The 26,956-nt window shown below is 45.0% G+C and overlaps 1 protein-coding gene across 1 annotated transcript; it reads left to right on the top strand.

Annotated features, from left to right (window-relative positions):
• Positions 1–11,495: 11,495 nt before the first annotated feature.
• On the top strand, positions 11,496–23,225 carry LOC123108557 (peroxidase 2-like). The gene is made up of 3 exons (XM_044530326.1): positions 11,496–11,731; positions 22,380–22,556; positions 22,662–23,225. Exons 1-3 carry the CDS (start codon positions 11,531–11,533, stop codon positions 23,223–23,225), a joined length of 942 nt encoding a protein of 313 aa, XP_044386261.1. The 5' UTR covers positions 11,496–11,530.
• Positions 23,226–26,956: the final 3,731 nt, after the last annotated feature.

Here is a 26,956-nt window from a genome sequence, read left to right as displayed (position 1 = left end):
AACGTTTGAAAGACCCTGATGACCGGCATCCGGAATGGTTTCAAGGTCGTGCCAGCTACGCTCTGACCAAAGAAGAGAAGGTCATCTTTTTTGAATGCCTGAGCAGTATGAAGGTCCCGTCTGGATTCTCGTCCAATATAAAGGGAATAATAAACATGGCGGAGAAAAAGTTCCAAAACCTGAAGTCTCACGACTGCCACGTGATTATGACGCAATTGCTTCCGATTGCTTTGAGGGGGCTCCTGCCGGAAAATGTTCGAGTAGCCATTGTGAAGCTATGTGCATTCCTCAATGCAATCTCTCAGAAGGTAATCAATCCAGAAGTTCTACCACGGTTACAGAACGATGTGATCCAATGTCTTGTCAGTTTCGAGTTGGTGTTCCCGCCATCCTTCTTCAATATTATGACGCACCTCCTGGTTCACCTAGTCGAAGAGATTTTCGTTCTCGGTCCTGTATTTCTACACAATATGTTCCCCTTCGAGAGGTTCATGGGAGTATTAAAGAAATATGTTCGTAACCGTGCTAGGCCAGAAGGAAGCATCGCCAAGGGCTATGGAAATGAGGAGGTAATTGAGTTTTGTGTTGACTTTGTTCCTGACCTTAAGCCGATTGGTCTTCCTCGATCGCGGCACGAGGGGAGACTAAGTGGAAAAGGCACGATCGGAAGGAAATCAACGATATGTATGGACGGCCATTCTCTGACTGAAGCACACCACACTGTACTGACCAATTCCAGCTTGGTGGCTCCGTACTTTGAGAAACACAAGAATATTTTACGCTCGGACAACCCGGGGAAGCCTGAATCCTGGATTAGGAAGGCCCACATGGAGACTTTCGGCAGTTGGTTGAGAAAACATTTAATGAATGACAATGATGTTGTAGATCAGCTGTACATGTTGGCCAAGACACCATCTTCGACTATAACGACTTTCCAAGGGTACGAGATAAATGGGAATACATTTTACACGATCGCCCAAGATAAAAAGAGCACCAACCAAAACAGTGGTGTCCGCTTTGATGCAGCAACCGAGAATGGGCAAAAGGTCACATATTATGGTTACATAGAGGAGATATGGGAACTTGACTATGGACCCTCCTTTAAGGTCCCTTTGTTCCGGTGCAAATGGTTCAAGCTAACAGGAGGTGGGGTAAAGGTGGACCAGCAATACGGAATGACAATGGTGGATTTCAACAATCTTGGTTACCTTGACGAACCATTCGTCCTAGCGAAAGATGTCGCTCAGGTTTTCTATGTGAAGGACATGAGTAGCAAACCGAGGAAACGGAAAGATAAGAAAACGATCAGTACATCATGCGATGATCCAAAGCGCCACATTGTTCTTTCAGGGAAAAGAAACATCGTGGGAGTGGAGGACAAGACAGACATGTCAGAAGATTATAATATGTTTGCTGAAATTCCGCCCTTCAAAGTGAACACCGACCCAAGCATTAAGTTAAATGATGAGGATGCTCCATGGATACGGCACAATCGTAAGCAAGCAGGGACACAAGGGAAGAAATGATGTGTAATAATTTATTGTACCAAACTTTGTTGAATGGATCATGTGAATTATATTACCCGTGAATGGATCATGTGAATTATATTACCCTTGACGAAACATTTTGAATTGAATTAGTTTTATTTTTCTGAATTTTTTGATATATTATTTGTATTTTTAACATTTTGAACTGAATTAGTTTTATTTTTCTGAATTTTTTGATATATTATTTGTATTTTTAGAATTTTGAATTGAATTAGTTTTATTTTTCTGAATTTTTTGATATATTATTTGTATTTTTAACATTTTGAATTGAATTAGTTTTTTTTCTGAATTTTTTGATATATTATTTGTATTTTTATAATTTTGAATTGAATTAGTTTTATTTTCTGAATTTTTTGATATATTATTTGTATTTTTAACATTTTGAATTGAATTAGTTTTTTTTTCTGAATTTTTTGATATATTATTTGTATTTTTAACATATTGAATTGAATTAGTTCTATTTTTCTTAATTTTTTGATATGTTATTTGTATTTTTAACATATTGAATTGAATTAGTTTTATTTTTCTTAATTTCTTGATATATTATTTGTATTTTTAGAATTTTGAATTGAATTAGTTTTATTTTTCTGAATTTTTTGATATATTATTTGTATTTTTAAGATTTTGAAAAAGAAAAAGTATTTGGAAAATACCTTTAGTCGCGGTTGGCCTTCCCAACCGCGACTAAAGGTGGTTGCGCGCGGGAACGAAAAACCCGCCAAAAAAGTCCTTTAGTCGCGGGTCGCCTCCCCAACCGCGACTAAAGGTTACCCTTTAGTCGCGGGTCGCCTCCCCGACCGCGACTAAAGGTTCTCCTTTAGTCGCGGGTCGCCTCCCCAACCGCGACTAAAGGCCCTTTAGTCGCGGGTCGCCTCCCCAACCGCGACTAAAGGGGGGGGCTATAAATACATGCGCCCGACCCGTCGCCTCCATTTCTCCGCTCTGCCTCTGCCGCGCCGAAGGCCTGCCGCCCTCGCCCTCGACGCCGCCCGCCGTCGACCTCGCCCTCGACGCCGCCCGCCGTCGCCCGCGCCCTCGACGCCGCCCGCCGTCGCCCGCCGCCCCCTCTCGCCCACGTACGGCGCCCGCCGCCCCCTTTCGCCCTAGTACGCCGCCCGCGCCGGCCTCCCTCGCCCACCACCGCGCCGCCCCGCGCCGGCCTCCCTCGCCGGCGGCCGGCCTCGCCGGCGGCCGGCCTCGCCGGCGTTGATCGAGAGAGAGAGAGAGAGAGCAGAGAGAGAGAGAGAGCAGAGAGAGAGAGCAGAGAGAGAGAGAGAGAGAGAGAGCAGAGAGAGAGAGCAGAGAGAGAGCAGAGAGAGAGAGAGCAGAGAGAGAGAGAGAGAGAATTTTGTGATTTTTTAAAAATAATTGTGAACATTTTAAATAATGCATATTTTCAAATCCATGAACATTTTTACAAATTCGCGTACAATTTTTAAAATTGTGAAATTTATTGAAACTTTGTGAACACTGTTTTAATCAGCGAATAAATTTTGGAATTCATTAATATTTTTTTGTTTTGATGAATTTTTTTGTGTCTAATAAAATCAATTTTTTGAGATACACGAATAATTTTTAAATTCACGAATATGTCATGAATCAGTGAAAAAATTAAATACGTGAACTATTCTGAAATCCCTAAACATTTTTTGAATACACAATATGTTTTTATTCCTGTTTTTTCCACAAAATCATCAACATTTTTTGAAAACCTTTTTTTTGCAAAATCACAATGTTTTTGTATCCATGAACATTTTATGATTCATTTTTTTGAATTCACATACATTTTATGATTTCTCAAATATCTTTTTTCATTGCTATATTTTGATATACTGAATTGTTTTAAAGATGAAAAGGATAAAAACAGGAAAAGAAAAAATGAAATGAAATGAAAAAGAAAAGAAAAAAGAGTGTGGCCAGCACCCCCCGCCCTGCACATGGGCCATCCCGACCCCACATATATTCGTCTCCATCCGCATCCCTGGCCAAACCCTAGCCACTCTATTCCAAGCTCTGTTCGGACAATTTGTTTATACGGAGAGGGGCGGCGAGGGGGGCGGCGATGCGCGCGGTGTTTTTTTAGGGATCGAGAGGGGACGGCGAGGGTTATAAATGTGTTGTCCTCGCCTCCCCTCTCCGTGACGCCGTCGTCTGCCGCCCCGTCTCGCGCTCTACCGCGACACCCTCTCCCACCCCTTCCTCGCCCCCTCCTTTCGCCACCGCCCTTTCGCCACCGCCACCGCCACCGCCCCCCTTCTTCACTTAATTAATTTGTTTTTACTACATGTTTTCAGGACTGACATAATGGCGGACGATAGAGCTGACCCGATTATGGACAACTATGATCCGGACGGTGAAGCACATATGTTCGGCATCATAAACGGCGATATTCTATATGTGCCGACCGGAGAAGAAGAAGATGATATCTCTTCTTATCTGAACCTTGACGGTGAAGATGAAGGGCGCCGTCAGCAAGATGATGCCGAACAAACGTCGATAAACGACGATCTTCAAATGGAAGTAGCAACCACCTCCGGCGCCGAGGTATATATATACATTGAGCCTCTGGTGATACAAACTAACTGATTTGAATAAATATGTGTGTACTAACGCGCGCGACTCTTTCTTATTTTAGCCCTCGGCCGGATCATCGAAACAATCGAGTACGTCGTCAAAGCGTGGAGCAACCAAGACGATGAAACAAGGAGAAACATGCACCATCGAGGTTGTCGACAGTGCAACCGGAAGGCCGCTGGAGCCCCGCAAGAACGCCACCAAGTTTGTCAGCCAATGCGGAGCCATTGTTAGAGACAACGTCTCGATCACCGTCCAGGAGTGGAATGAGCCAAAGAAGGCACGAATTGATGGTTTCACTTTTGTCGATAAGAGAACAAAAAAAGATTGCTTCAAGAAGCTTATGGAACATTTCGTTCTACCTCCGGAATACAACAAATTCGATGAGGAGGGTAACAAGATTGAGGAAAACAAGGAGAGGAGGAGGCTAGTCAAACAGTTCGCTCTTCATAAGATGGCCGACGCATTCCGGAAATTCAAGCAAAATCTAGCCCATGACTTTGTCAAGCAGAACAAGACTCCGGATTTCAAAGGACAATATGAGAAACTGAAACATGATTGGCCAGAATTTGTGAAGCAAAAGAAATCGGAGCAGTTCATTCAAATATCGAAAAAAAATAAGGAAAATGCGGCTAAGAAGGAGTACAATCATGTTATGGGGCCAGGAGGGTATCGCATTTGGGTGCCTAGGTTGGAGAAGATGGAGAACGAGCTGAGGGCGCGAGGAATCCGTCCAGGTACGGAGGGATGGGACCCAAGGGCCAAAAGCTGGTGGTACGGGCATGGGGGAACGCTGAACCCGGAGACAGGGGAGTGTGTTTACCGGGGCAAATTAATTAAACCCACCCAAGCCCTTATTAACGCAATGAGGGATGCTCAACAGGGGAAGATCAAGTTCAATAGAGAGAACGACGCGCTGACAAAAGCCCTCGGGAATCCTGAACACGGAGGACGTGTACGAGGCATGGGGCACATTCCGTGGAAAATAGGGTTCCCCCAGAACGATGACTCCTCTTCTGTACTCCTGGGAGTATGTACTCCCATTCTCAATATACCTCATATATGTATTAATTATACCTCTTTATTATTCTCAATATACTTCATTACATATTTTAAGATACCCCAATACGAGTTTTGTTGAAAAAATATCATCTGCGATGTACTTTTTGTAATATACCTTTTTCACGTACAAACAGATCAGTATATATGTAAACATTTAAAAACATGTAGACTCACATAAATTTTTTCATGAAACTCATTTTGGGGTCTCTAATAATTACTAATGAAGTATATTAAAAATAATAAAGTGATATAAAAGATTCATCTATGTGGTATATGAGAAGCGGGAGTACGTACTCCCAGGAGTACACAACCATTTTCCTATATATATATATAGGGTCGCGCTATTCGTCACCCTGGGTGAGGAATAATTATTCTTCATCCTCCTCTTTTTACGATCAATGCACCGTAATTTTATGTTTCGTAAGTTTTGTCTTATTTCCGACGTAAAAAGGGACCGTAAGAAAATTTATAATTGCTGTAAAAAATATTTTATGTTATGTAAAATTACAAACATAAAAATATAGTCTAAAATACACATAAACTATAAATTTTCTTGTCTTATGATCTATATTTTTATTTTCTTATGTCAAATTTTACGTAGTGAATCAATAGGAATGTAACTATTTGAATTCGAAACGTAATTTAATTATAAGATGATCGTAAGTATATAGTGTTACTATTCATCACCCAGGGTGCGATGATCGTAAGATTACCTCGGGTGAACAATAACTTATTATGCACCCTGGGCGATGAATAGTAACACTATATATATATATATATATATATATATATATTTAATTATATAGTGTTATTATGCACCCTGGTTGATGAATAGTAACACTATATATATATATATATATATATATTTAATTATATAGTGTTATTATGCACTCTGGGTGATGAATAGTAACAATATATATATATATAACTTATTATGCACCCTGTGTGATGAATAGTAACACTATATATATAGTGTTACTATTCATCACCCAGGGTGCATAATAAGTTATTGTTCACCCGAGGTAATCTTACGATCATCTCATAATTAAATTACGTTTCGAATTCAAATAGTTACATTTCTATTGATTCACTACGTAAAATTTGACATAAAAAAATAAAAATATAGGTCATAAGACAAGATAATTTGCAGTTTATCTGTATTTTAGACTATATTTTTAGGTTTGTAATTTTACATAACATAAAATATTTTTTACAGCGATTATATATTTTCTTATGGTTCCTTTTTGCTTCGGAAATAAGACAAAACTTACGGAACATAAAATTACGATGCATTGATGGTAAAATAGAGGGGGTGAAGAATAACTATTTCTCACCCAGAGTGACGAATAGCGTGTATATATATATATATATGTTGCTATTCTAAGAATGATCATGATGCCCTCATGTCTGTATTTTATTTTTATCGACGCATCTATCTCTAAACATGTGGACATATTTTTCGATTTCGGTTTTCGCTTGAGGACAAGCGAGGTCTAAGCTTGGGGGAGTTGATACGTCCATTTTGCATCATGTTTTTATATCAATATTTATTGCATTATGGGTTGTTATTACACATTATGTCACAATACTTATACCTATTCTATCTTATTTTGCAAGGTTTACATAAAGAGGGAGAATGCCGGCAGCTGAAATTCTGGGCTGGAAAAGGAGCAAATATTAGATATCTATTCCGCACAACTCCAAAAGTACTGAAACTCCACGGAAGTTATTTTCGGAAATAATAAAAAATACCGAGCGAAGAAAATAGCAGAGGGGGCCCACACCCTGGCCACGAGGGTGGGGGGCGCGCCCTACCCCCTGGGCGCGCCCCTGCCTCGTGGGCCCCCGATGGCCCTTCGATGCTCATCTTCTGCTATATGAGATCTTTCGTCTGATAAAAAAAATAATAAGCAAGCTTTCGGGACGAAACTCCGCCGCCACGAGGCGGAACCTTGGCGGAACCAATCTAGGTCTCCGGCAGAGCTGTTCTGCCGGGGACACTTCCCTCCGGCTGGGGGAAATCATCACCATCGTCATCACCAACGATCCTCTCATCGTGAGGGAGTCAATCTCCATCAACATCTTCACCAGCAACATCTCATCTCAAACCCTAGTTCATTTTTTGTATCCAATCTTTGTATCCAAACCTTAGATTGGTACCTGTGGGTTGCTAGTAGTGTTGATTACTCCTTGTAGTTGATGCTAGTTGGTTTACTTGGTGGAAGATCATATGTTAAGATCTATTATGCATATTAATACCCTTCTGATTATGAACATGAATATGCTTTGTGAGTAGTTACGTTTGTTCCTGAGGACATGAGAGAAGTCTTGCTATTAGTAGTCATGTGAATTTGGTATTCGTTCGATATTTTGATGAGATGTATGTTGTCATCCCTCTAGTGGTGTCATGTGAACATCGACTACATGACACTTCACCATTGTTTGGGCCTAGAGGGAGGCATTGGGAAGTAATAAGTAGATGATGGATTGCTAGAGTGACGAAAGTTTAAACCCTAGTTTATGCGTTCCTTCGTAAGGGGCTGCTTTGGATCCATACATTTCATGCTATGGTTAGGTTTACCTTAATACTTCTGTTGTAGTTGCAGATGCTTGCAATGGGGGTTAATCATAAGTGGGATGCTTGTCCAAGTAAGGACAACAGCCAAGCACCGGTCCACCCACATATCAAATTATCAAAGTACCGAACGTGAATCATATGATCGTGATGAAAACTAGCTTGACGATAATTCCCATGTGTCCTCGGGAGCGCTTTACTTCATATAAGAGTTTGTCCAGGCTTGTCCTTTGCTACAAAAAGGATTGGGCCATCTTGCTGCATCTTATTTACTTTTATTACTTGCTACTCGTTACAAATTACCTTATCACAAAACTATCTGTTACCGATAATTTCAGTGCTTGCAAAGAATACCTTACTGAAAACTGCTTATCATTTCCTTCTGCTCCTCGTTGGGTTCGACACTCTTACTTATCAAAAAGGCTACGATAGATCCCCTACACTTATGGGTCATCACCCATCTTCTTCTGTATGTTGATGATATCGTACTTGCGGCATCCTCAACGCCCCTTCTTCGCTCCATCGTCGACAAGCTACAACAGGAGTTTGCCATGACAGATATGGGCGATCTTCACTACTTCCTCGGCATCCGCGTGCAACGTACAACACGGGGGTTCTTCCTCAACCAGGCCCAGTATGCCGAGGAGCTTCTTCGCCACGCCGGCATGTCCCAATGCCATGCTGCCTCAACACCAGTGGACATGGCCCCAAAGGTCGCCGCTGCCGCCGGCGCTCCCGTGTCCGACCTGTCAGAGTGTCGCAGCCTTACCGGGGGCTTGCAATATCTCACAATGACGCGTCCGGATCTGGCGTATGCGGTGCAACAATCTTGCCTTCACATGCATGACCCGCGGGACAGTCACCGCGCCCTCATCAAGCGTATTCTACGGTATGTCCGCGGCACGCTCCAGCATGGTCTTCTTCTTCTTCTAGCATCTTCATCGACATACATCATCGCGTATTCGGACGCGGACTGGGCTGGGTGCCCTGACACTCGCCGGTCTACCTCTGGTTACTGCGTGTATCTTGGTGACACGATCGTCAGCTGGTCCTCCAAAAGTGACAAGTCATCGTCTCTCGATCCAGTGCAGAAGCAGAATACCGCGCCCTGGCGAATGTGGTCGCTGATTGTGTATGGTTGAGGCAGCTGCTTGGTGAGCTCTCCGTCTCTCAATCGAAGGCCATAGTCATCTTCTGCAATAATGTATCAGCCGTGTACATGTCTATTAATCCGGTTCATCATCGGAGGACGAAGCACATAGAGCTTGACATTCATTTCATCCGGGAAAAGGTGGGCCCTTGGCGAGTTCCGTGTTGTACATGTTCCAACAACTCAACAGCTAACCGATATCATGACGAAGGGTTTGCCGACATCCATTTTCCAGCACTTCAGGTCCAGTCTCTGTGTCTCCTCAGGCATCGACGACATGACTGCGGCGGGGTGTTAGCGAACGTGCTTCTGTAGTGGTCCTATTCCTTAGGCTAGACTAGTGTAATTCTGTTGTAACAGCCAATATATATGTACTTGTGTAACCGAGTATTTGACAAAAAACTACCACATTAGGGGTTACCGTCCCACAAAACTACCACATTCAAAAAAGTGACTGACAACTACCAAAAAATTCTAATTTTGTGACTAAAAACTACCACTTTTGAAAAATGGCAAGTTTAGACGATTTAAACACATTTATGACATGCGGGACCCACTCACCAGGGCTGACATGGCGGCAAAGTCAACTATGTTTGTTTTGACCATTAGTGTTGACCGTTATGACAAGTGGGGCCCACATCAATCTTCTTCTTCCTCCTCCTCCTCCTCCTCTCTCTCTCTCTTTGGTATTTCAACAAACATCTTATGTGCATGGAGGAAAGCCGGTGAACTCCGGCCGACGACGGACGTGAGCGTGCTCATCCAGCTGTCATCCCTGACCCCAGGACCGAGCCACACCGCCCCCTCTACCACGCAGGCGTGCGCCAAAACCATGCACCGCCGCAGCGCCCGAGCTGCCCGTCCTCTCCCTTAGACGCGAGCTCGTGCAGCCATGGCACCTGTGTGCCTCGCGCCCCTGCCTCGACAGAAACTCCGGCGAGCCCTCAAGCTACTTCCCGTCGCATGCTGGCTTTTTCACTGTTGCCCCCGCTTTGGTCCTCCTGCTGCTGTGCACCGGCGCGCGCGTGCTTTCCTCCGTCTAGCGCCTCCGCCTTCACGAACCCCTCCGTCCTCATGGCCGAGCGCCTCGCCGCTGGCCAGCGCCGCGGACATTCGCGACCGCGCGCGCCCGGAGCAGGTGCAAGCTTGCCAGCTACCGTCTGCATGCAATATCGGGCCGGCGCCGCTGCATGCTGTTGCCGTTACCGGGGCGCGAGGAGGAGGTCCTCAGCCAGCGGCAGCACGCTGCCGTCGCACGCCTATAGCCCAGACACGGTGGCGCCGAGCATGCTCGCCACCTCCAACGCGACCTCGCTTCCATCGCCTCTTTCCCTTAGATGCACGGAAGGTGCTTGATGAAATGCCTGAGAGAGACGGGAGAAGGAGGAGGAGGAAGGTTGACGATGACGTGTGGGCCCCACTTGTCATAACAGCCAACTTGACGGTCAAAACAAACGGGTCTAACTTTGTCGCCACGTCAGCCCTGATGGGTGGGCCCCGTCTGTCATAAACGCGTTTAAATCGTCTAAACTTGGAATTTCTTTATTCATAGCACTGTATATAAACTATTTCATATAAATATATTGCTTTTGTATGTATCATTAAAAAACTTGTGAGGCGGACTTTTTATGATGTTTGTTGGCAATATTTCATGTAGGTAATATATATGCGCATTTATTATGTATTTTCCTATAATCACCATAATGATTATCTTAAGAGCACCATAGCCCAGCCAAACAATATATAGTAAGGGCCCCTAATTTTTATTCTCGCCCCGGGCCCCTAAATTCTCAGGACCGGCCCTGTTCAAAAGTGATAGTTTTAATTTACAAAATTAAAAAAATTTGATAGTTATCAGTCACGTTTTTGAATGTGGTAGTTCTGTGGGACGGCAACCCCTAATGTGATAGTTTTTTGTCAAATACTCTGTGTAACCCCAATCAATAATCAAGGAAGTGTTACACGATCTCTCTCTTGCTACCCTCGTTCAGACTCCAACAAAGATCATCGGATACATCGAATGTAGAATGACGCGTATGTTGCCGTAGTCTAAGACGTTGAAGCGACGTTGGATATTCGATTCCAGGTCTGCTATGACCGTGCGCTGTATGCATGACATACACGCCCGTGCACGCACGACGCATAGTACATTATGCAACACTTGGTCAAATAATAATATAGGGAAGTTTTTATTTTTTTGAAAAAATAATATAGAGAAGTTGACCTGGAACAAAGCTATACCTCAAAATAATGTGGAATATTTTTCCCCACAAAAAAGAAAAGAAAATGACTATATAGTTTCTGAATTTCGTTGACTTGAGTGCCATCTATGCATGATACATCTATCCGTGCACGTACTTAGCAAAACATGTCTACTTGCTAGTAATATCCAAATTAATTAACTCCCCGCAAAACATGTCTACTCTAATTAATTTGCCTCTATGCAAAATACATCCGTGCACGATGTAGATCAAACAGCTAGCGCCTAGCAGTAGATGGAACGCCACAAAAATCCTAGGAATAGCTATATATATCTGCATGAAATGCAGGCCATTACATCCGCATCCACCATAAAAGTAAATAGCTCTCCGGCCTATAGCGACCAACACGCAGGTAGTTGTGATGGCGTCTTCATCTCTGTCAGTGGTGTTGCTCCTGTGCCTGGCTGCGGTGGCGTCGGCGCAGATGTCCCCGACGTTCTACGACGCGTCGTGCCCCGGGGCGCTGGCCACCATCAAGAACGGTGTGGTGGCCGCCGTGAGCAGCGACCCCCGCATGGCTGCGTCGCTGCTCCGGCTGCACTTCCATGACTGCTTTGTCCAAGCAAGTCCTTCACACACTACTTGCACTGGTAGAAAAAGAGGCTTCCGTCCAGCCCCATTAGTCGCGAAACTGTAGGAACCGCGACTAATGAAGTCTTTAGTCGCGGTTCGGCAGACGAACCGCGACCAAAGGCCTGGGCCCAGGGCGCTCGGTGGCCAGCTGGTGCACGTGAGGGGCTTTAGTCGCGGTTGGCCAGGCCAACCGCGACTAAAGGTGCGCAAAGGCCTTTAGTCGCGGTTGGCCAGGCCAACCGCGACTAAAGCTCCTCCCCTATATATACCAGTTCAGCACGCTCACTTAGCCATTTGGTGCCACTTCTCTTCACAAGCTTCACAAGGGGGTGTAGGTTTGCTTTTGGTTCCTCTTATGCACACAAGGTGTTTGATGAAATGCCCTAAGAGGGTGAAACAAACATGATATGAAGTGTTGGAGCCACACTTGAGGTTCCTCATTTATTTTTTCCTCCTCGATCGCGGTTAGCAACTTGAACCTTTCATGCATGTGTGTCATTGATAAAATATGCATGTGTGCAGTTCATTGTTTAATTTATATTGTTTGTAGCTAGTTAGTTTAACAAATGCATGATGGTTAATTATATATTTTATATTATAATAATGCAGATGAATCGGCAATGGATGTACGGTAACCGACTCTCCGGCGAGTTCACTACGGGTTTGAAAGATTTCCTCGTAGTGGCTAATGCGAACAAGCAGGGGGGTTTTGTTATCTGTCCATGTGTTATCTGTAAGAATCAGAAGGGTTACTCTTCCTCAAGAGATGTTCACATGCATCTGCTTCGGCACGGTTTCATGCCAAGCTATAATTGTTGGACCAAGCATGGAGAAAGAGGGGTTATAATGGAAGAAGATGAAGAAGGGGATGATTTCATCGATGAAAGCTATCTTGCTCATTTCGGTGATACTTTCATGGAGGATGCTGAAGGTGAAGGGGAAGGTGAAGAAGAGGCACGTGATGATCCCGTTGATGATCTTGGTCGGACCATTGCTGATGCACGGAGACGCTGCGAAACTGAAAAGGAGAGGGAGAATTTGGATCGCATGTTAGAGGATCACAGAAAGGCGCTGTACCCCGGATGCGATGATGGTCTGAAAAAGCTGGGCTGCACACTGGATTTGCTGAAATGGAAGGCAGAGGCAGGTGTAGCTGACTCGGCATTTGAAAACTTGCTGAAAATGTTGAAGAATATGTTTCCAAAGGATAACGAGTTGCCCGCCAGTACGTACGAAGCAAAGAAGGTTGTCTGCCCTCTAGGTTTAGAGGTTCTGAAGATACATGCATGCATCAACGACTGCATCCTCTACCGCGGTGAATACGAGAATTTGAATGAATGCCCGGTATGCACTGCATTGCGTTATAAGATCAGAGGCGATGACCCTGGTGACGATGTTGAGGGCCAGAAACCCAGGAAGAGGGTTCCCGCCAAGGTGATGTGGTATGCTCCTATAATACCACGGTTGAAACGTCTGTTCAGGAACAAAGAGCATGCCAAGTTGTTGCGATGGCACAAAGAGGACCGTAAGTCGGACGGGGAGTTGAGACACACCGCAGATGGAACGCAATGGAGAAAGATCGACAGATGGTTCAAAGATTTTGCAGCTGACGCAAGGAACATAAGATTTGCTCTAAGTACGGATGGCATGAATCCTTTTGGCGAGCAGAGCTCCAGCCATAGCACCTGGCCCGTGACTCTATGCATCTACAACCTTCCTCCTTGGTTGTGCATGAAGCGGAAGTTCATTATGATGCCAGTGCTCATCCAAGGTCCGAAGCAACCCGGCAACGACATCGATGTGTACCTAAGGCCATTAGTTGATGAACTTTTACAGCTGTGGGGTGGTGTCCGTGTGTGGGATGAGCACAAACAAGAGGAATTTGACCTACGAGCGTTGCTTTTCGTAACCATCAACGATTGGCCTGCTCTTAGTAACCTTTCGGGACTGTCAAATAAGGGATACAATGCATGCACGCACTGCTTACATGAGACTGAAAGTGTACATTTGCCAAATTGTAAGAAGAACGTGTACCTTGGGCATCGTCGATTTCTTCCGAAAATTCATCCAGTAAGAAAGAAAGGCAAGCATTACAACGGCAAGGCAGATCACCGGCCGAAGCCTGCGGAACGCACTGGTGCTGAGGTATTTGATATGGTCAAGGATTTGAAAGTCATCTTTGGAAAGGGTCCTGGCGGACAATCAGTTCCGAAGGGAGCTGACGGGCACGCAGCCATGTGGAAGAAGAAATCTATATTCTGGGAGCTAGAATATTGGAAAGTCCTAGATGTCCGCTCTGCAATCGACGTGATGCACGTTACGAAGAATATTTGCGTGAACCTCCTAAGCTTCTTGGGCGTGTATGGGAAGACAAATGATACAAAGGAAGCACGGCAGGACCAGCAACGTTTGAAAGACCCTGATGACCGGCATCCGGAATGGTTTCAAGGTCGTGCCAGCTACGCTCTGACCAAAGAAGAGAAGGTCATCTTTTTTGAATGCCTGAGCAGTATGAAGGTCCCGTCTGGATTCTCGTCCAATATAAAGGGAATAATAAACATGGCGGAGAAAAAGTTCCAAAACCTGAAGTCTCACGACTGCCACGTGATTATGACGCAATTGCTTCCGATTGCTTTGAGGGGGCTCCTGCCGGAAAATGTTCGAGTAGCCATTGTGAAGCTATGTGCATTCCTCAATGCAATCTCTCAGAAGGTAATCAATCCAGAAGTTCTACCACGGTTACAGAACGATGTGATCCAATGTCTTGTCAGTTTCGAGTTGGTGTTCCCGCCATCCTTCTTCAATATTATGACGCACCTCCTGGTTCACCTAGTCGAAGAGATTTTCGTTCTCGGTCCTGTATTTCTACACAATATGTTCCCCTTCGAGAGGTTCATGGGAGTATTAAAGAAATATGTTCGTAACCGTGCTAGGCCAGAAGGAAGCATCGCCAAGGGCTATGGAAATGAGGAGGTAATTGAGTTTTGTGTTGACTTTGTTCCTGACCTTAAGCCGATTGGTCTTCCTCGATCGCGGCACGAGGGGAGACTAAGTGGAAAAGGCACGATCGGAAGGAAATCAACGATATGTATGGACGGCCATTCTCTGACTGAAGCACACCACACTGTACTGACCAATTCCAGCTTGGTGGCTCCGTACTTTGAGAAACACAAGAATATTTTACGCTCGGACAACCCGGGGAAGCCTGAATCCTGGATTAGGAAGGCCCACATGGAGACTTTCGGCAGTTGGTTGAGAAAACATTTAATGAATGACAATGATGTTGTAGATCAGCTGTACATGTTGGCCAAGACACCATCTTCGACTATAACGACTTTCCAAGGGTACGAGATAAATGGGAATACATTTTACACGATCGCCCAAGATAAAAAGAGCACCAACCAAAACAGTGGTGTCCGCTTTGATGCAGCAACCGAGAATGGGCAAAAGGTCACATATTATGGTTACATAGAGGAGATATGGGAACTTGACTATGGACCCTCCTTTAAGGTCCCTTTGTTCCGGTGCAAATGGTTCAAGCTAACAGGAGGTGGGGTAAAGGTGGACCAGCAATACGGAATGACAATGGTGGATTTCAACAATCTTGGTTACCTTGACGAACCATTCGTCCTAGCGAAAGATGTCGCTCAGGTTTTCTATGTGAAGGACATGAGTAGCAAACCGAGGAAACGGAAAGATAAGAAAACGATCAGTACATCATGCGATGATCCAAAGCGCCACATTGTTCTTTCAGGGAAAAGAAACATCGTGGGAGTGGAGGACAAGACAGACATGTCAGAAGATTATAATATGTTTGCTGAAATTCCGCCCTTCAAAGTGAACACCGACCCAAGCATTAAGTTAAATGATGAGGATGCTCCATGGATACGGCACAATCGTAAGCAAGCAGGGACACAAGGGAAGAAATGATGTGTAATAATTTATTGTACCAAACTTTGTTGAATGGATCATGTGAATTATATTACCCGTGAATGGATCATGTGAATTATATTACCCTTGACGAAACATTTTGAATTGAATTAGTTTTATTTTTCTGAATTTTTTGATATATTATTTGTATTTTTAACATTTTGAATTGAATTAGTTTTATTTTTCTGAATTTTTTGATATATTATTTGTATTTTTAGAATTTTGAATTGAATTAGTTTTATTTTTCTGAATTTTTTGATATATTATTTGTATTTTTAACATTTTGAATTGAATTAGTTTTTTTTCTGAATTTTTTGATATATTATTTGTATTTTTAGAATTTTGAATTGAATTAGTTTTATTTTTCTGAATTTTTTGATATATTATTTGTATTTTTAACATTTTGAATTGAATTAGTTTTTTTTTCTGAATTTTTTGATATATTATTTGTATTTTTAACATATTGAATTGAATTAGTTCTATTTTTCTTAATTTTTTGATATGTTATTTGTATTTTTAACATATTGAATTGAATTAGTTTTATTTTTCTTAATTTCTTGATATATTATTTGTATTTTTAGAATTTTGAATTGAATTAGTTTTATTTTTCTGAATTTTTTGATATATTATTTGTATTTTTAAGATTTTGAAAAAGAAAAAGTATTTGGAAAATACCTTTAGTCGCGGTTGGCCTGCCCAACCGCGACTAAAGGTGGTTGCGCGCGGGAACGAAAAACCCGCCAAAAAAGTCCTTTAGTCGCGGGTCGCCTCCCCAACCGCGACTAAAGGTTACCCTTTAGTCGCGGGTCGCCTCCCCGACCGCGACTAAAGGTTCTCCTTTAGTCGCGGGTCGCCTCCCCAACCGCGACTAAAGGCCCTTTAGTCGCGGGTCGCCTCCCCAACCGCGACTAAAGGGGGGGGGCTATAAATACATGCGCCCGACCCGTCGCCTCCATTTCTCCGCTCTGCCTCTGCCGCGCCGAAGGCCTGCCGCCCTCGCCCTCGACGCCGCCCGCCGTCGACCTCGCCCTCGACGCCGCCCGCCGTCGCCCGCGCCCTCGACGCCGCCCGCCGTCGCCCGCCGCCCCCTCTCGCCCACGTACGGCGCCCGCCGCCCCCTTTCGCCCTAGTACGCCGCCCGCGCCGGCCTCCCTCGCCCACCACCGCGCCGCCCCGCGCCGGCCTCCCTCGCCGGAGAGGCCTCGCCGCCCTCGCCGGCGGCCGGCCTCGCCGGCGTTGATCGAGAGAGAGAGAGAGAGAGCAGAGAGAGAGAGAGAGAGCAGAGAGAGAGAGCAGAGAGAGAGAGAGAGAGAGAGAGAGAGCAGAGAGAGAGAGCAGAGAGAGAGAGAGCAGAGAGAGAGAGAGAGAGAATTTTGTGATTTTTTTAAAAATAATTGTGAACATTTTAAATAATGCATATTTTCAAATCCATGAACATTTTTACAAATTCGCGTACAATTTTTAAAATTGTGAAATTTATTGAAACTTTGTGAACACTGTTTTAATCAGCGAATAAATTTTGGAATTCATTAATATTTTTTTGTTTTGATGAATTTTTTTGTGTCTAATAAAATCAATTTTTTGAAATACACGAATAATTTTTAAATTCACGAATATGTCATGAATCAGTGAAAAAATTAAATACGTGAACTATTCTGAAATCCCTAAACATTTTTTGAATACACAATATGTTTTTATTCCTGTTTTTTCCACAAAATCATCAACATTTTTTGAAAACCTTTTTTTTTGCAAAATCACAATGTTTTTGTATCCATGAACATTTTATGATTCATTTTTTTGAATTCACATACATTTTATGATTTCTCAAATATCTTTTTTCATTGCTATATTTTGATATACTGAATTGTTTTAAAGATGAAAAGGATAAAAACAGGAAAAGAAAAAATGAAATGAAATGAAAAAGAAAAGAAAAAAGAGTGTGGCCAGCACCCCCCGCCCTGCACATGGGCCATCCCGACCCCACATATATTCGTCTCCATCCGCATCCCTGGCCAAACCCTAGCCACTCTACTCCAAGCTCTGTTCGGACAATTTGTTTATACGGAGAGGGGCGGCGAGGGGGGCGGCGATGCGCGCGGTGTTTTTTTAGGGATCGAGAGGGGACGGCGAGGGTTATAAATGTGTTGTCCTCGCCTCCCCTCTCCGTGACGCCGTCGTCTGCCGCCCCGTCTCGCGCTCTACCGCGACACCCTCTCCCACCCCTTCCTCGCCCCCTCCTTTCGCCACCGCCCTTTCGCCACCGCCACCGCCACCGCCCCCCTTCTTCACTTAATTAATTTGTTTTTACTACATGTTTTCAGGACTGACATAATGGCGGACGATAGAGCTGACCCGATTATGGACAACTATGATCCGGACGGTGAAGCACATATGTTCGGCATCATAAACGGCGATATTCTATATGTGCCGACCGGAGAAGAAGAAGATGATATCTCTTCTTATCTGAACCTTGACGGTGAAGATGAAGGGCGCCGTCAGCAAGATGATGCCGAACAAACGTCGATAAACGACGATCTTCAAATGGAAGTAGCAACCACCTCCGGCGCCGAGGTATATATATACATTGAGCCTCTGGTGATACAAACTAACTGATTTGAATAAATATGTGTGTACTAACGCGCGCGACTCTTTCTTATTTTAGCCCTCGGCCGGATCGTCGAAACAATCGAGTACGTCGTCAAAGCGTGGCGCAACCAAGACGATGAAACAAGGAGAAACATGCACCATCGAGGTTGTCGACAGTGCAACCGGCAGGCCGCTGGAGCCCCGCAAGAACGCCACCAAGTTTGTCAGCCAATGCGGAGCCATTGTTAGAGACAACGTCTCGATCACCGTCCAGGAGTGGAATGAGCCAAAGAAGGCACGAATTGATGGTTTCACTTTTGTCGATAAGAGAACAAAAAAAGATTGCTTCAAGAAGCTTATGGAACATTTCGTTCTACCTCCGGAATACAACAAATTCGATGAGGAGGGTAACAAGATTGAGGAAAACAAGGAGAGGAGGAGGCTAGTCAAACAGTTCGCTCTTCATAAGATGGCCGACGCATTCCGGAAATTCAAGCAAAATCTAGCCCATGACTTTGTCAAGCAGAACAAGACTCCGGATTTCAAAGGACAATATGAGAAACTGAAACATGATTGGCCAGAATTTGTGAAGCAAAAGAAATCGGAGCAGTTCATTCAAATATCGAAAAAAATAAGGAAAATGCGGCTAAGAAGGAGTACAATCATGTTATGGGGCCAGGAGGGTATCGCATTTGGGTGCCTAGGTTGGAGAAGATGGAGAACGAGCTGAGGGCGCGAGGAATCCGTCCAGGTACGGAGGGATGGGACCCAAGGGCCAAAAGCTGGTGGTACGGGCATGGGGGAACGCTGAACCCGGAGACAGGGGAGTGTGTTTACCGGGGCAAATTAATTAAACCCACCCAAGCCCTTATTAACGCAATGAGGGATGCTCAACAGGGGAAGATCAAGTTCAACAGAGAGAACGACGCGCTGACAAAAGCCCTCGGGAATCCTGAACACGGAGGACGTGTACGAGGCATGGGGCACATTCCGTGGAAAATAGGGTTCCCCCAGAACGATGACCCGTACGGTTACAGAAGCCGTAAGAGAAAGATGGATCGGGAAGCAGATGTTGTGGCGCGGTTGGCATCGGAAATGGATGTGATGAAGAAAACCATGAGTGTACTAGTAGCCGAAAGAGATGCAGCTCGGGTGCAGCATGAAGATCATCCAGCGGATCTCGGAAGCCAGCAGCGGAGAAGCAGCGTGGCTTCCACGGAGGCCCCACCGGCTGGTGCAGATGCACCGACGATCGAAATTACTGCACCGGAGCCTCTGGTGGTCCAAATTACTGCACCGGAGCCTCTGGTGGTCGAAATTACTTCACCGGAGCCTCCTCGCTACCCCGTGGACGATATAAAGGAGATGAAAGAATGTCATCTGTATTATCCTATCGGGAACATGTCCATGAAGGTAGCCATCGGCAGTGCTTTACCATGTTTACCTGGAGCACTCCACCACAACAACCCCATTCAAGATGGCTATGCTCGTGTCACGGTGGAGGACATAGTCCAAGGGTTTGAGGACCTGGAGATTGACATTGCTACACCTGAAGGGGAGAAAAGACTTGGAGATGTCAAGCGCCATTTCATTCTATGGCAAAAGAAGTTTATCAAGTTTCCAGGCGAGGCGCCAAGGACAACAAGTCCACCCCCCTACGGTGGTGGTGGTGGCGGTGGCGGTGGTGGTGGTGGTGGTGGTGGCGGTTCACCTACACCTCCGTCACGTCAGCCGACGCCGCCCCCCAGTCCACAACGTCCGGCGGGTGATCAGCCGCCGCCCCCCAGTCCTCGTCCGGCGGGTGATCAGACGCCGCCCCCCAATCCACCTCCGGCAAAGAAGCAGAAGCAGTCCTGGATTATTAACCCGGACCCTTATGTACCTAAGACCACAAAGGTACCGGAGCCATCACTGAAGCCTCTCCCCACAAGGCCTTGGGAACGTAGTGCCGAGGAAGTCGACGCGGCCGCGGCTGCTGATTTGGAGAAATGGAAGGCGGACTGCAAGAAGAAAAGAGAGCCCGAGCCCAAGCCAGTATTTTCTGATGAGCAAAAGAAGTGGGCTAAGTCATTTTTGAGCACACCGTCCCAAGCCGCGAAGAATCTGCCTAACGACTATGCACGTGAACTTCGCAGGCAGGCACTCATGTTCAAGGAGAACAAAGAGCGGGAGAAGGCCGAAAGTAAAAAAAGCGGGAAACAAGTTGCCCAGCTCGGGGAACAAAGTAAACAATCGATTGCCCCGCTTATAGTGGAAGCCTTCTGTCCGGATGCCCCCGAGATCATACAAGCTGCGGCAGCACAGGGATTGACTGTAACGAGTGCCAGAGAACAAGCGGCCAACTTAGGTATTACTCTTCGTGAACTGTTAGGCCTTGATGAGGCGCCAGTGAAGGAGGTAGTAATTACATATGTCAAGAATGGGCCTCTCGTCGAGCCTGCGCAGGAAAAGGATCTACCTCCACAAATGAAAGGTCTGCTGAAATGGTACAAGGGTTACATAAAAAATAAAAACGCCAAAGAATATATTTATGCGGAAGTTAGACATGAGCATCACTTCAAACATTACTATGTACAAATTGAACTGAGTGAATTGTTCCAGCTTTTCAATCTGCGCGAGCTCGATAAATCTATCATCAGTTGCTACGTTCTGTAAGTGATTTATTAATTTCTACCCCATCTCGTTCATATTGCCTGCACTATATATATGTCCTAACTATATTGTTGTGTCCGCTATTATACATGCAGAATGAAGATTAAGGAATGCAGAGTAAGGAACATCCATGATGTTGGGTTCATTGACCCACACATCGTTAATGGACATGTGTTGGAGCGTTACCCCGCCGACGTGGAGGCAGACCTGTGGCAGTTTCTTACAAAGCAGGAACTCAAAAGTGATATTCTATTTCCTTACCATTTTGAGTGAGTGTTTCTGTCTTGAGCACATTCTCTTTTGTTTACTCCATGCATGGTATGTGGCCGGCTAATCGATGAGTTATGCATGACGTACTGTGCATGTATCGTGTCCGCAGGTTCCACTGGATTCTGCTAGTAATTAAAGTTAACACCTCAGAATGTCTCGTCCACGACTCTGTGAATATGGATCCAAAGCTTTGGGGCGGCATGAGAAGAATGCTGCAGAAGTAATTATTTTCATTCATTTGCGCTCTATATCGATCGGCCTATTTCGTTCATTTCCTAATATCAAGTAACTAATTAATAACTCTCTTGTTCATTTAATTTTCTTTGCCTCGTAGGGTTTGGAGACGGTTCGTAGATACAAAGGTCGGTGAATTCAAAAAAGAGCTAGAATTCAAAATGTTAAAGGCTAAGAATGCTGGGGATATTCAGCCACCGGAGACCAATCTATGTGGATACTATGTCTGTGAGATGATCCGGAGATACACCTCTGAGCGGGTTCCGAGTGATACCAATGCTCAGAGGAATAACCTCCGGTGGATGCTTAGTCCAGAAGCTCGCTTCCGACCACTTCAAGAGGAACTAGCTGGATGGTTCAGCAGGGAAGTCCTCCATCCTAAAGGAGAACACTATTACGAGGACGTAGAACTTTATATGCATTAAATCATGTATGGAAACTTGTTCAAAATTGTATATGGTCATCCGATGATATTGAATATATATTGTATATTCCTCTTGAATTCTTTTTGGTTCTAATTTCAAATTTATTTGAAATTGTACATTCATATGCATGTATGTAGTACCGTAGAATATATGAAACTCCTTCAAAATTAAAATAAAGCACAAAAGAAATAAAACAATACAAATTAAACAGAAAACAGGTTTAAGGGGGGGGGGCTAAAACCCTAAACCTGCGGCGGCCTTTAGTCGCGGTTGGCCAGAAGAACCGCGACTAAAGGTCCTCCGCCCCGACGGCCACCTGGCGCCCACGTGGACGGGCCTTTAGTCGCGGTTCTTAAGCAACCGCGACTAAAGGGGGGGGGGGGCTTTAGTCGCGCCCGTTCGGTCGCGGTTGCGCAACCGCGACTAATGGCAGTTGCGAACCGCGACCAAAGGCCCTTTTTCCACCAGTGTTGTTATTGTTTGGATCGATTTCATTTGCTGAACACCAGCGGTTAACCGTGCCTGGCTACGTACAAGCAGGGCTGCGACGCGTCCGTTCTGCTGGCTGGCAACGAGCGGAACGCGTTCGGGAACGTGGGATCGCTGCGAGGCTTCGACGTCATCGACCAAATCAAGTCCAATGTGGAGCAGGCGTGCAAGCGCACCGTCTCCTGCGCCGACATCCTCGCCGTCGCCGCTCGCGATTCCGTCGTCGCGGTAAGAACTAACATGATCTTTCAACCCCTTTTTAATTAATAATTTGTTTGCATGCGTGTCACGGTTTTGAACTGAGGTTAGTACTCATCGGCTTCACTTGTGTAGGTAGGAGGGCCGTCATGGACAGTCTCTCTGGGGAGGAGGGACTCCGACACGGCTAGCGAGACACTGGCCAACCGTGACCTGCCTGCCCCATCACTTAGCGTCACCGATCTCATCACCCGCTTCGCCGCCAAGGGGCTCAACCACACCGATATGGTCGCCCTCTCTGGTGCGCACACCATAGGGCAGGCGCAGTGCAAGAACTTCAGGACCAGGCTCTACAGCGAGGAGAACATTGACCCGGCCTTGGCGACGTCGCGCAAGGCCACCTGCCCTCAGCTAACCGGCTCTGGCGACAGCAACTTGGCCCCATTGGACGATACGACCCCGGACATGTTCGACAACGCCTACTTCGTCAACCTCAAGCTCAATAAGGGGCTCCTACACTCCGACCAGGTGCTCTACACCCTTGCCGGTGGTGCCACCGAAGACATCATTGACGGCTTCGCATCTAACCAGGATGCGTTCAACAACGCCTTTGCCGCAGCCATGGTGAAGATGGGGAACATTAGCCCCTTGATTTTCCCACAGGGTCAGGTCAGGCGCATCTGCTCCAGGGCGAACTAAGAATTGCCAGCCGGCCATTTGCACCAAATGATAGCGTCGACCATGCATCAACCTGCTGCTTTGAGATCGGAATTAGCCACATTTTTTTCTCCACAAAATGAGCCATCCATGTCTTTGCAGCAACTTGTGGTGCCACATACTCCATTATTTCTTGCCTTTTTTGTACCTATTGTAATTTTTTGGATCCCATTATTCTTCAATTTGATTCTCTTCTATACTTTGCTAATTATTCATAACCTATTCACATTTGTATTTTTATAAAACGTTTTGTCAATTCTAGCAAGACATAACAAAGAGTCGTCCCATCTCTGGGTTGTTGGGAGAAAGGCAATGCCCACTATGACATCTCCTCATGAACTATCAGCGTGGCTTTTGAGTACTACTATATTTGGGAAGATTATATGATAGAATGACTCACATACATTTCCTTTTTAGGAGAGTCCAACCTTCTCCTCCATCAAGTGCTGATGTTATCACCACTAGCTGGTTGGAATGGTCATGGCTGTTTACAACCGACAGACCTCCACATGATAGTCTTCGCATAATGCTAGTCATGACAGGGGCTGTTATTCCATTCATTAGATACAAAGTAAGATCATTCCTAATAGTTTTCGGTATTGCGGGAGTTGGACCAAAGAACATGCTCCAGCGGATCTCTTCTCCGCAATATCTTTTTTATAACCCCCCCCCCCACACACACACCCCTATAGAGGCAGTAAACGATGAAGTGTTGGCGGGAGACAACCGACAAAAAAATAAAACGAAAAGGAAAACAAGAAAAGGAATTATCCCAATTCATTGGGATCTTTTGCCGGGGCAATAAGGAGAATAGGAGGAGAACTCATTGGCTGGCTTGGGATAAACTAATGAGACCCAAAGGCGAAGCGGGTATGGGATTTCATGATCTTAGATTATTTAATCATGTGCTTCTAGCTAACCAAGTTTGTTGGTTATTGGTTTATCAGCATCCACTATGTGCAAAGGTGATGAAGGCAAAATATTATCCTCGTGGGCATGTCCTGGATACTGTCTTCCCGCAAGCGATGTCGGTGACTTGGCAAAATGTTATGCATGGCCTTAAGCTGCTTTAAAATGGTGTCATTTGAAGTGTTTTGATGGTTCTAGTATAAATATTTGGAGAGGTAATTGTCTTCCCAGAGATTATATCCACAAAAAAAAAATCTATTTTGAAGAATTGAACTAGGCTTAAATGGGTGTGTGAGTTATTCATGAGAGGGTCTAGGAGATGGGATGAGAGAATTTCATCACACACATGTTTTATCACCATGATGTTGAGGAAATTTTAAAATTTCCTATTCAATCTGTGGGAGAGGGAGATTTTATTGCTTGACACCATGAGAAAAATGGTTTTCTTTAGATTAAGAGTGCGTATAGGCTGGCGTTGAAACACAATGACAATAAAGTAGATTTTGGGAACTCTAGTACCACCATGAGCGGGGAAAGGATGCTCTGTTGGGGAACGTAGTAATTCAATTTTTTTCCTACGATCACGCAAGATCTAACTAGGAGATGCATAGCAACGAGAGGGGAGAGTGTGTCCACGTATCCTCATACACCGAAAGCGGAAGCGTTTAGTAACGCGGTTGATGTAGTTGAACGTCTTCATGATCCAACCGATTCAAGTACCGAACTTACGGCACCTCCGTGTTCAGCACACATTTAGCATGATGACGTCCCTCGATCTCTTGATCCAGCAGAGGGTCAAGGGAGAGTTCCGTCGGCACGACGGCGTGGTGATGGTGATGGTGATGTGATCCGCGCAGGGCTTCGCCTAAGCACTACGACGCTATGATCGGAGAAGTAAACTGTGGAGGGGGGCACTGCACACAGCTAAGAGAACAATTGTTGTGCTTTGGGGTGCCCCCTTGTCCCCGTATATAAAGGAGGGGAGGAGGTCGGCCACAAGGGGCGTGCCAAGGAGAGCGGAGTCGTATTAGGACTCCAGTCCTAGTAGGATTCGCCCCCCTTTTTTTCCTTCTACCGGAGGGGGAAAAGGGGAAGGAGATGGAGTAGGAGAAGGAAAGGGGGGTGGCACCCCGTTCCCTAGTCCAATTCGGCCTCCTCCCTTGTGGGGGCCGCACCTGACCCTTGTGGGCTGGTTAGCCTCCCTCCTATGGCTCATATGGCCCATATCTTTCCCTGGGGGGTTTCAGCAACCACTCTGGTACTCCGGTATATACCCGATACACTTCGGAACCCTTTCAGTGTCCGAATACTACCTTCCAATATATCAATCTTTACATCTCGACCATTTAGAGACTCCTCGTCATGTCCGTGATCTTATCCGGGACTGCGAACAAACTTTGGTCACCAAAACACTTAACTCATAAATACAAATCGTCATCGAACGTTAAACTTGCGGACCCTATGAGTTCGAGAACTATGTAGACATGACCGAGACACATCTCCGGTCAATAACCAATAGCAGAACTTTACATCTCGACCATTTAGAGACTCCTCGTCATGTCCGTGATACCATCCGGGACTCTGAGCAAACTTTGCTCATGAAAACACTTAACTCATAAATACAAATCGTCATCGAATGTTAAGCGTGCGAACCCTACGGGTTCAAGAACTATGTAGACATGACCAAGACACATCTCCGGTCAATAAACAATAGCGGAACCTGGATGCTCATATTGGTTCCTACATATTCTACGAAGATCTTTATCGGTCAAACCGCATAACAACATACGTTATTCCCTTTGTCATCGGTATGTTACTTGCCCGAGATTCGATCGTCGGTATCATCATACCTAGTTCAATCTCGTTACTGGCAAGTCCCTTAGTCGTTCCGTAATGCATCACCTCTTCAATACACGGAGTGACAAATCCTAATCTTGATCTATGCCAACTCAACAAACACCTTCAGAGACACCTGTAGAGCATCTTTATAATCACCCAGTTACTTGTGATATTTGATAGCACACAAAGTGTTCCTCCGGTATTTGGGAGTTGCATAATCTCATAGTGAGAGGAATATGTACAAGTCATGAAGAAAGCAATAGCAATAAAACTAAACGATCATTATGCTTAGCTAACAGATGGGTCTTGTCCATCACATCATTCTCTAATGATGTGATCCCGTTCATCAAATGACAACACATGTCTATGGTTAGGAAACTTAACCATCTTTGATAAACGAGCTAGTCAAGTAGAGGCATACTAGGGATACTCTGTTTTGTCTATGTATTTACACATGCATTAAGTTTCTGGTTAATACAATTCTAGCATGAATAATATACATTTATCATGATATAAGGAAATATAAATAACATCTTTATTATTGCCGCTAGGGCATATTTCCTTGAGTCTCCCACTTGCACTAGAGTCGATAATCTAGTTCACATCACCATGTGATTTAACACTCTATAGTTCACATCGCCATGTGACCAATACCCAAAGGGTTTACTAGAGTCAATAATCTAGTTCACATTGCTATGTGATTAACAGCCAAAGAGTACTAAGGTGTGATCATGTTTTGCTTGTGAGAGAAGTTTAGTCAACGTCTGCCACATTCAGATCCGTATGTATTTTGCAAATTTCTATGTCTACAATGCTGTGCACGGAGCTACTCTAGTTAATTGCTCTCACTTTCAATATGTATCCAGATTGAGACTTAGACAAGTAGTAAACCGTTCATGCTCCCTATTTGCAGTCGCTTTGTGGACATGTACTATGTTTGCAGTTACATGTATTGTCATGGACAT

The sequence above is a fragment of the Triticum aestivum genome, chromosome 5A (genome assembly GCF_018294505.1).
Source record: "Triticum aestivum cultivar Chinese Spring chromosome 5A, IWGSC CS RefSeq v2.1, whole genome shotgun sequence".
NCBI classification, from domain to species: domain Eukaryota; kingdom Viridiplantae; phylum Streptophyta; class Magnoliopsida; order Poales; family Poaceae; genus Triticum; species Triticum aestivum.
The sequence above is the reverse complement of the archived record's forward strand: the minus strand, read 5'-3'. Positions and strand labels throughout refer to the sequence as shown.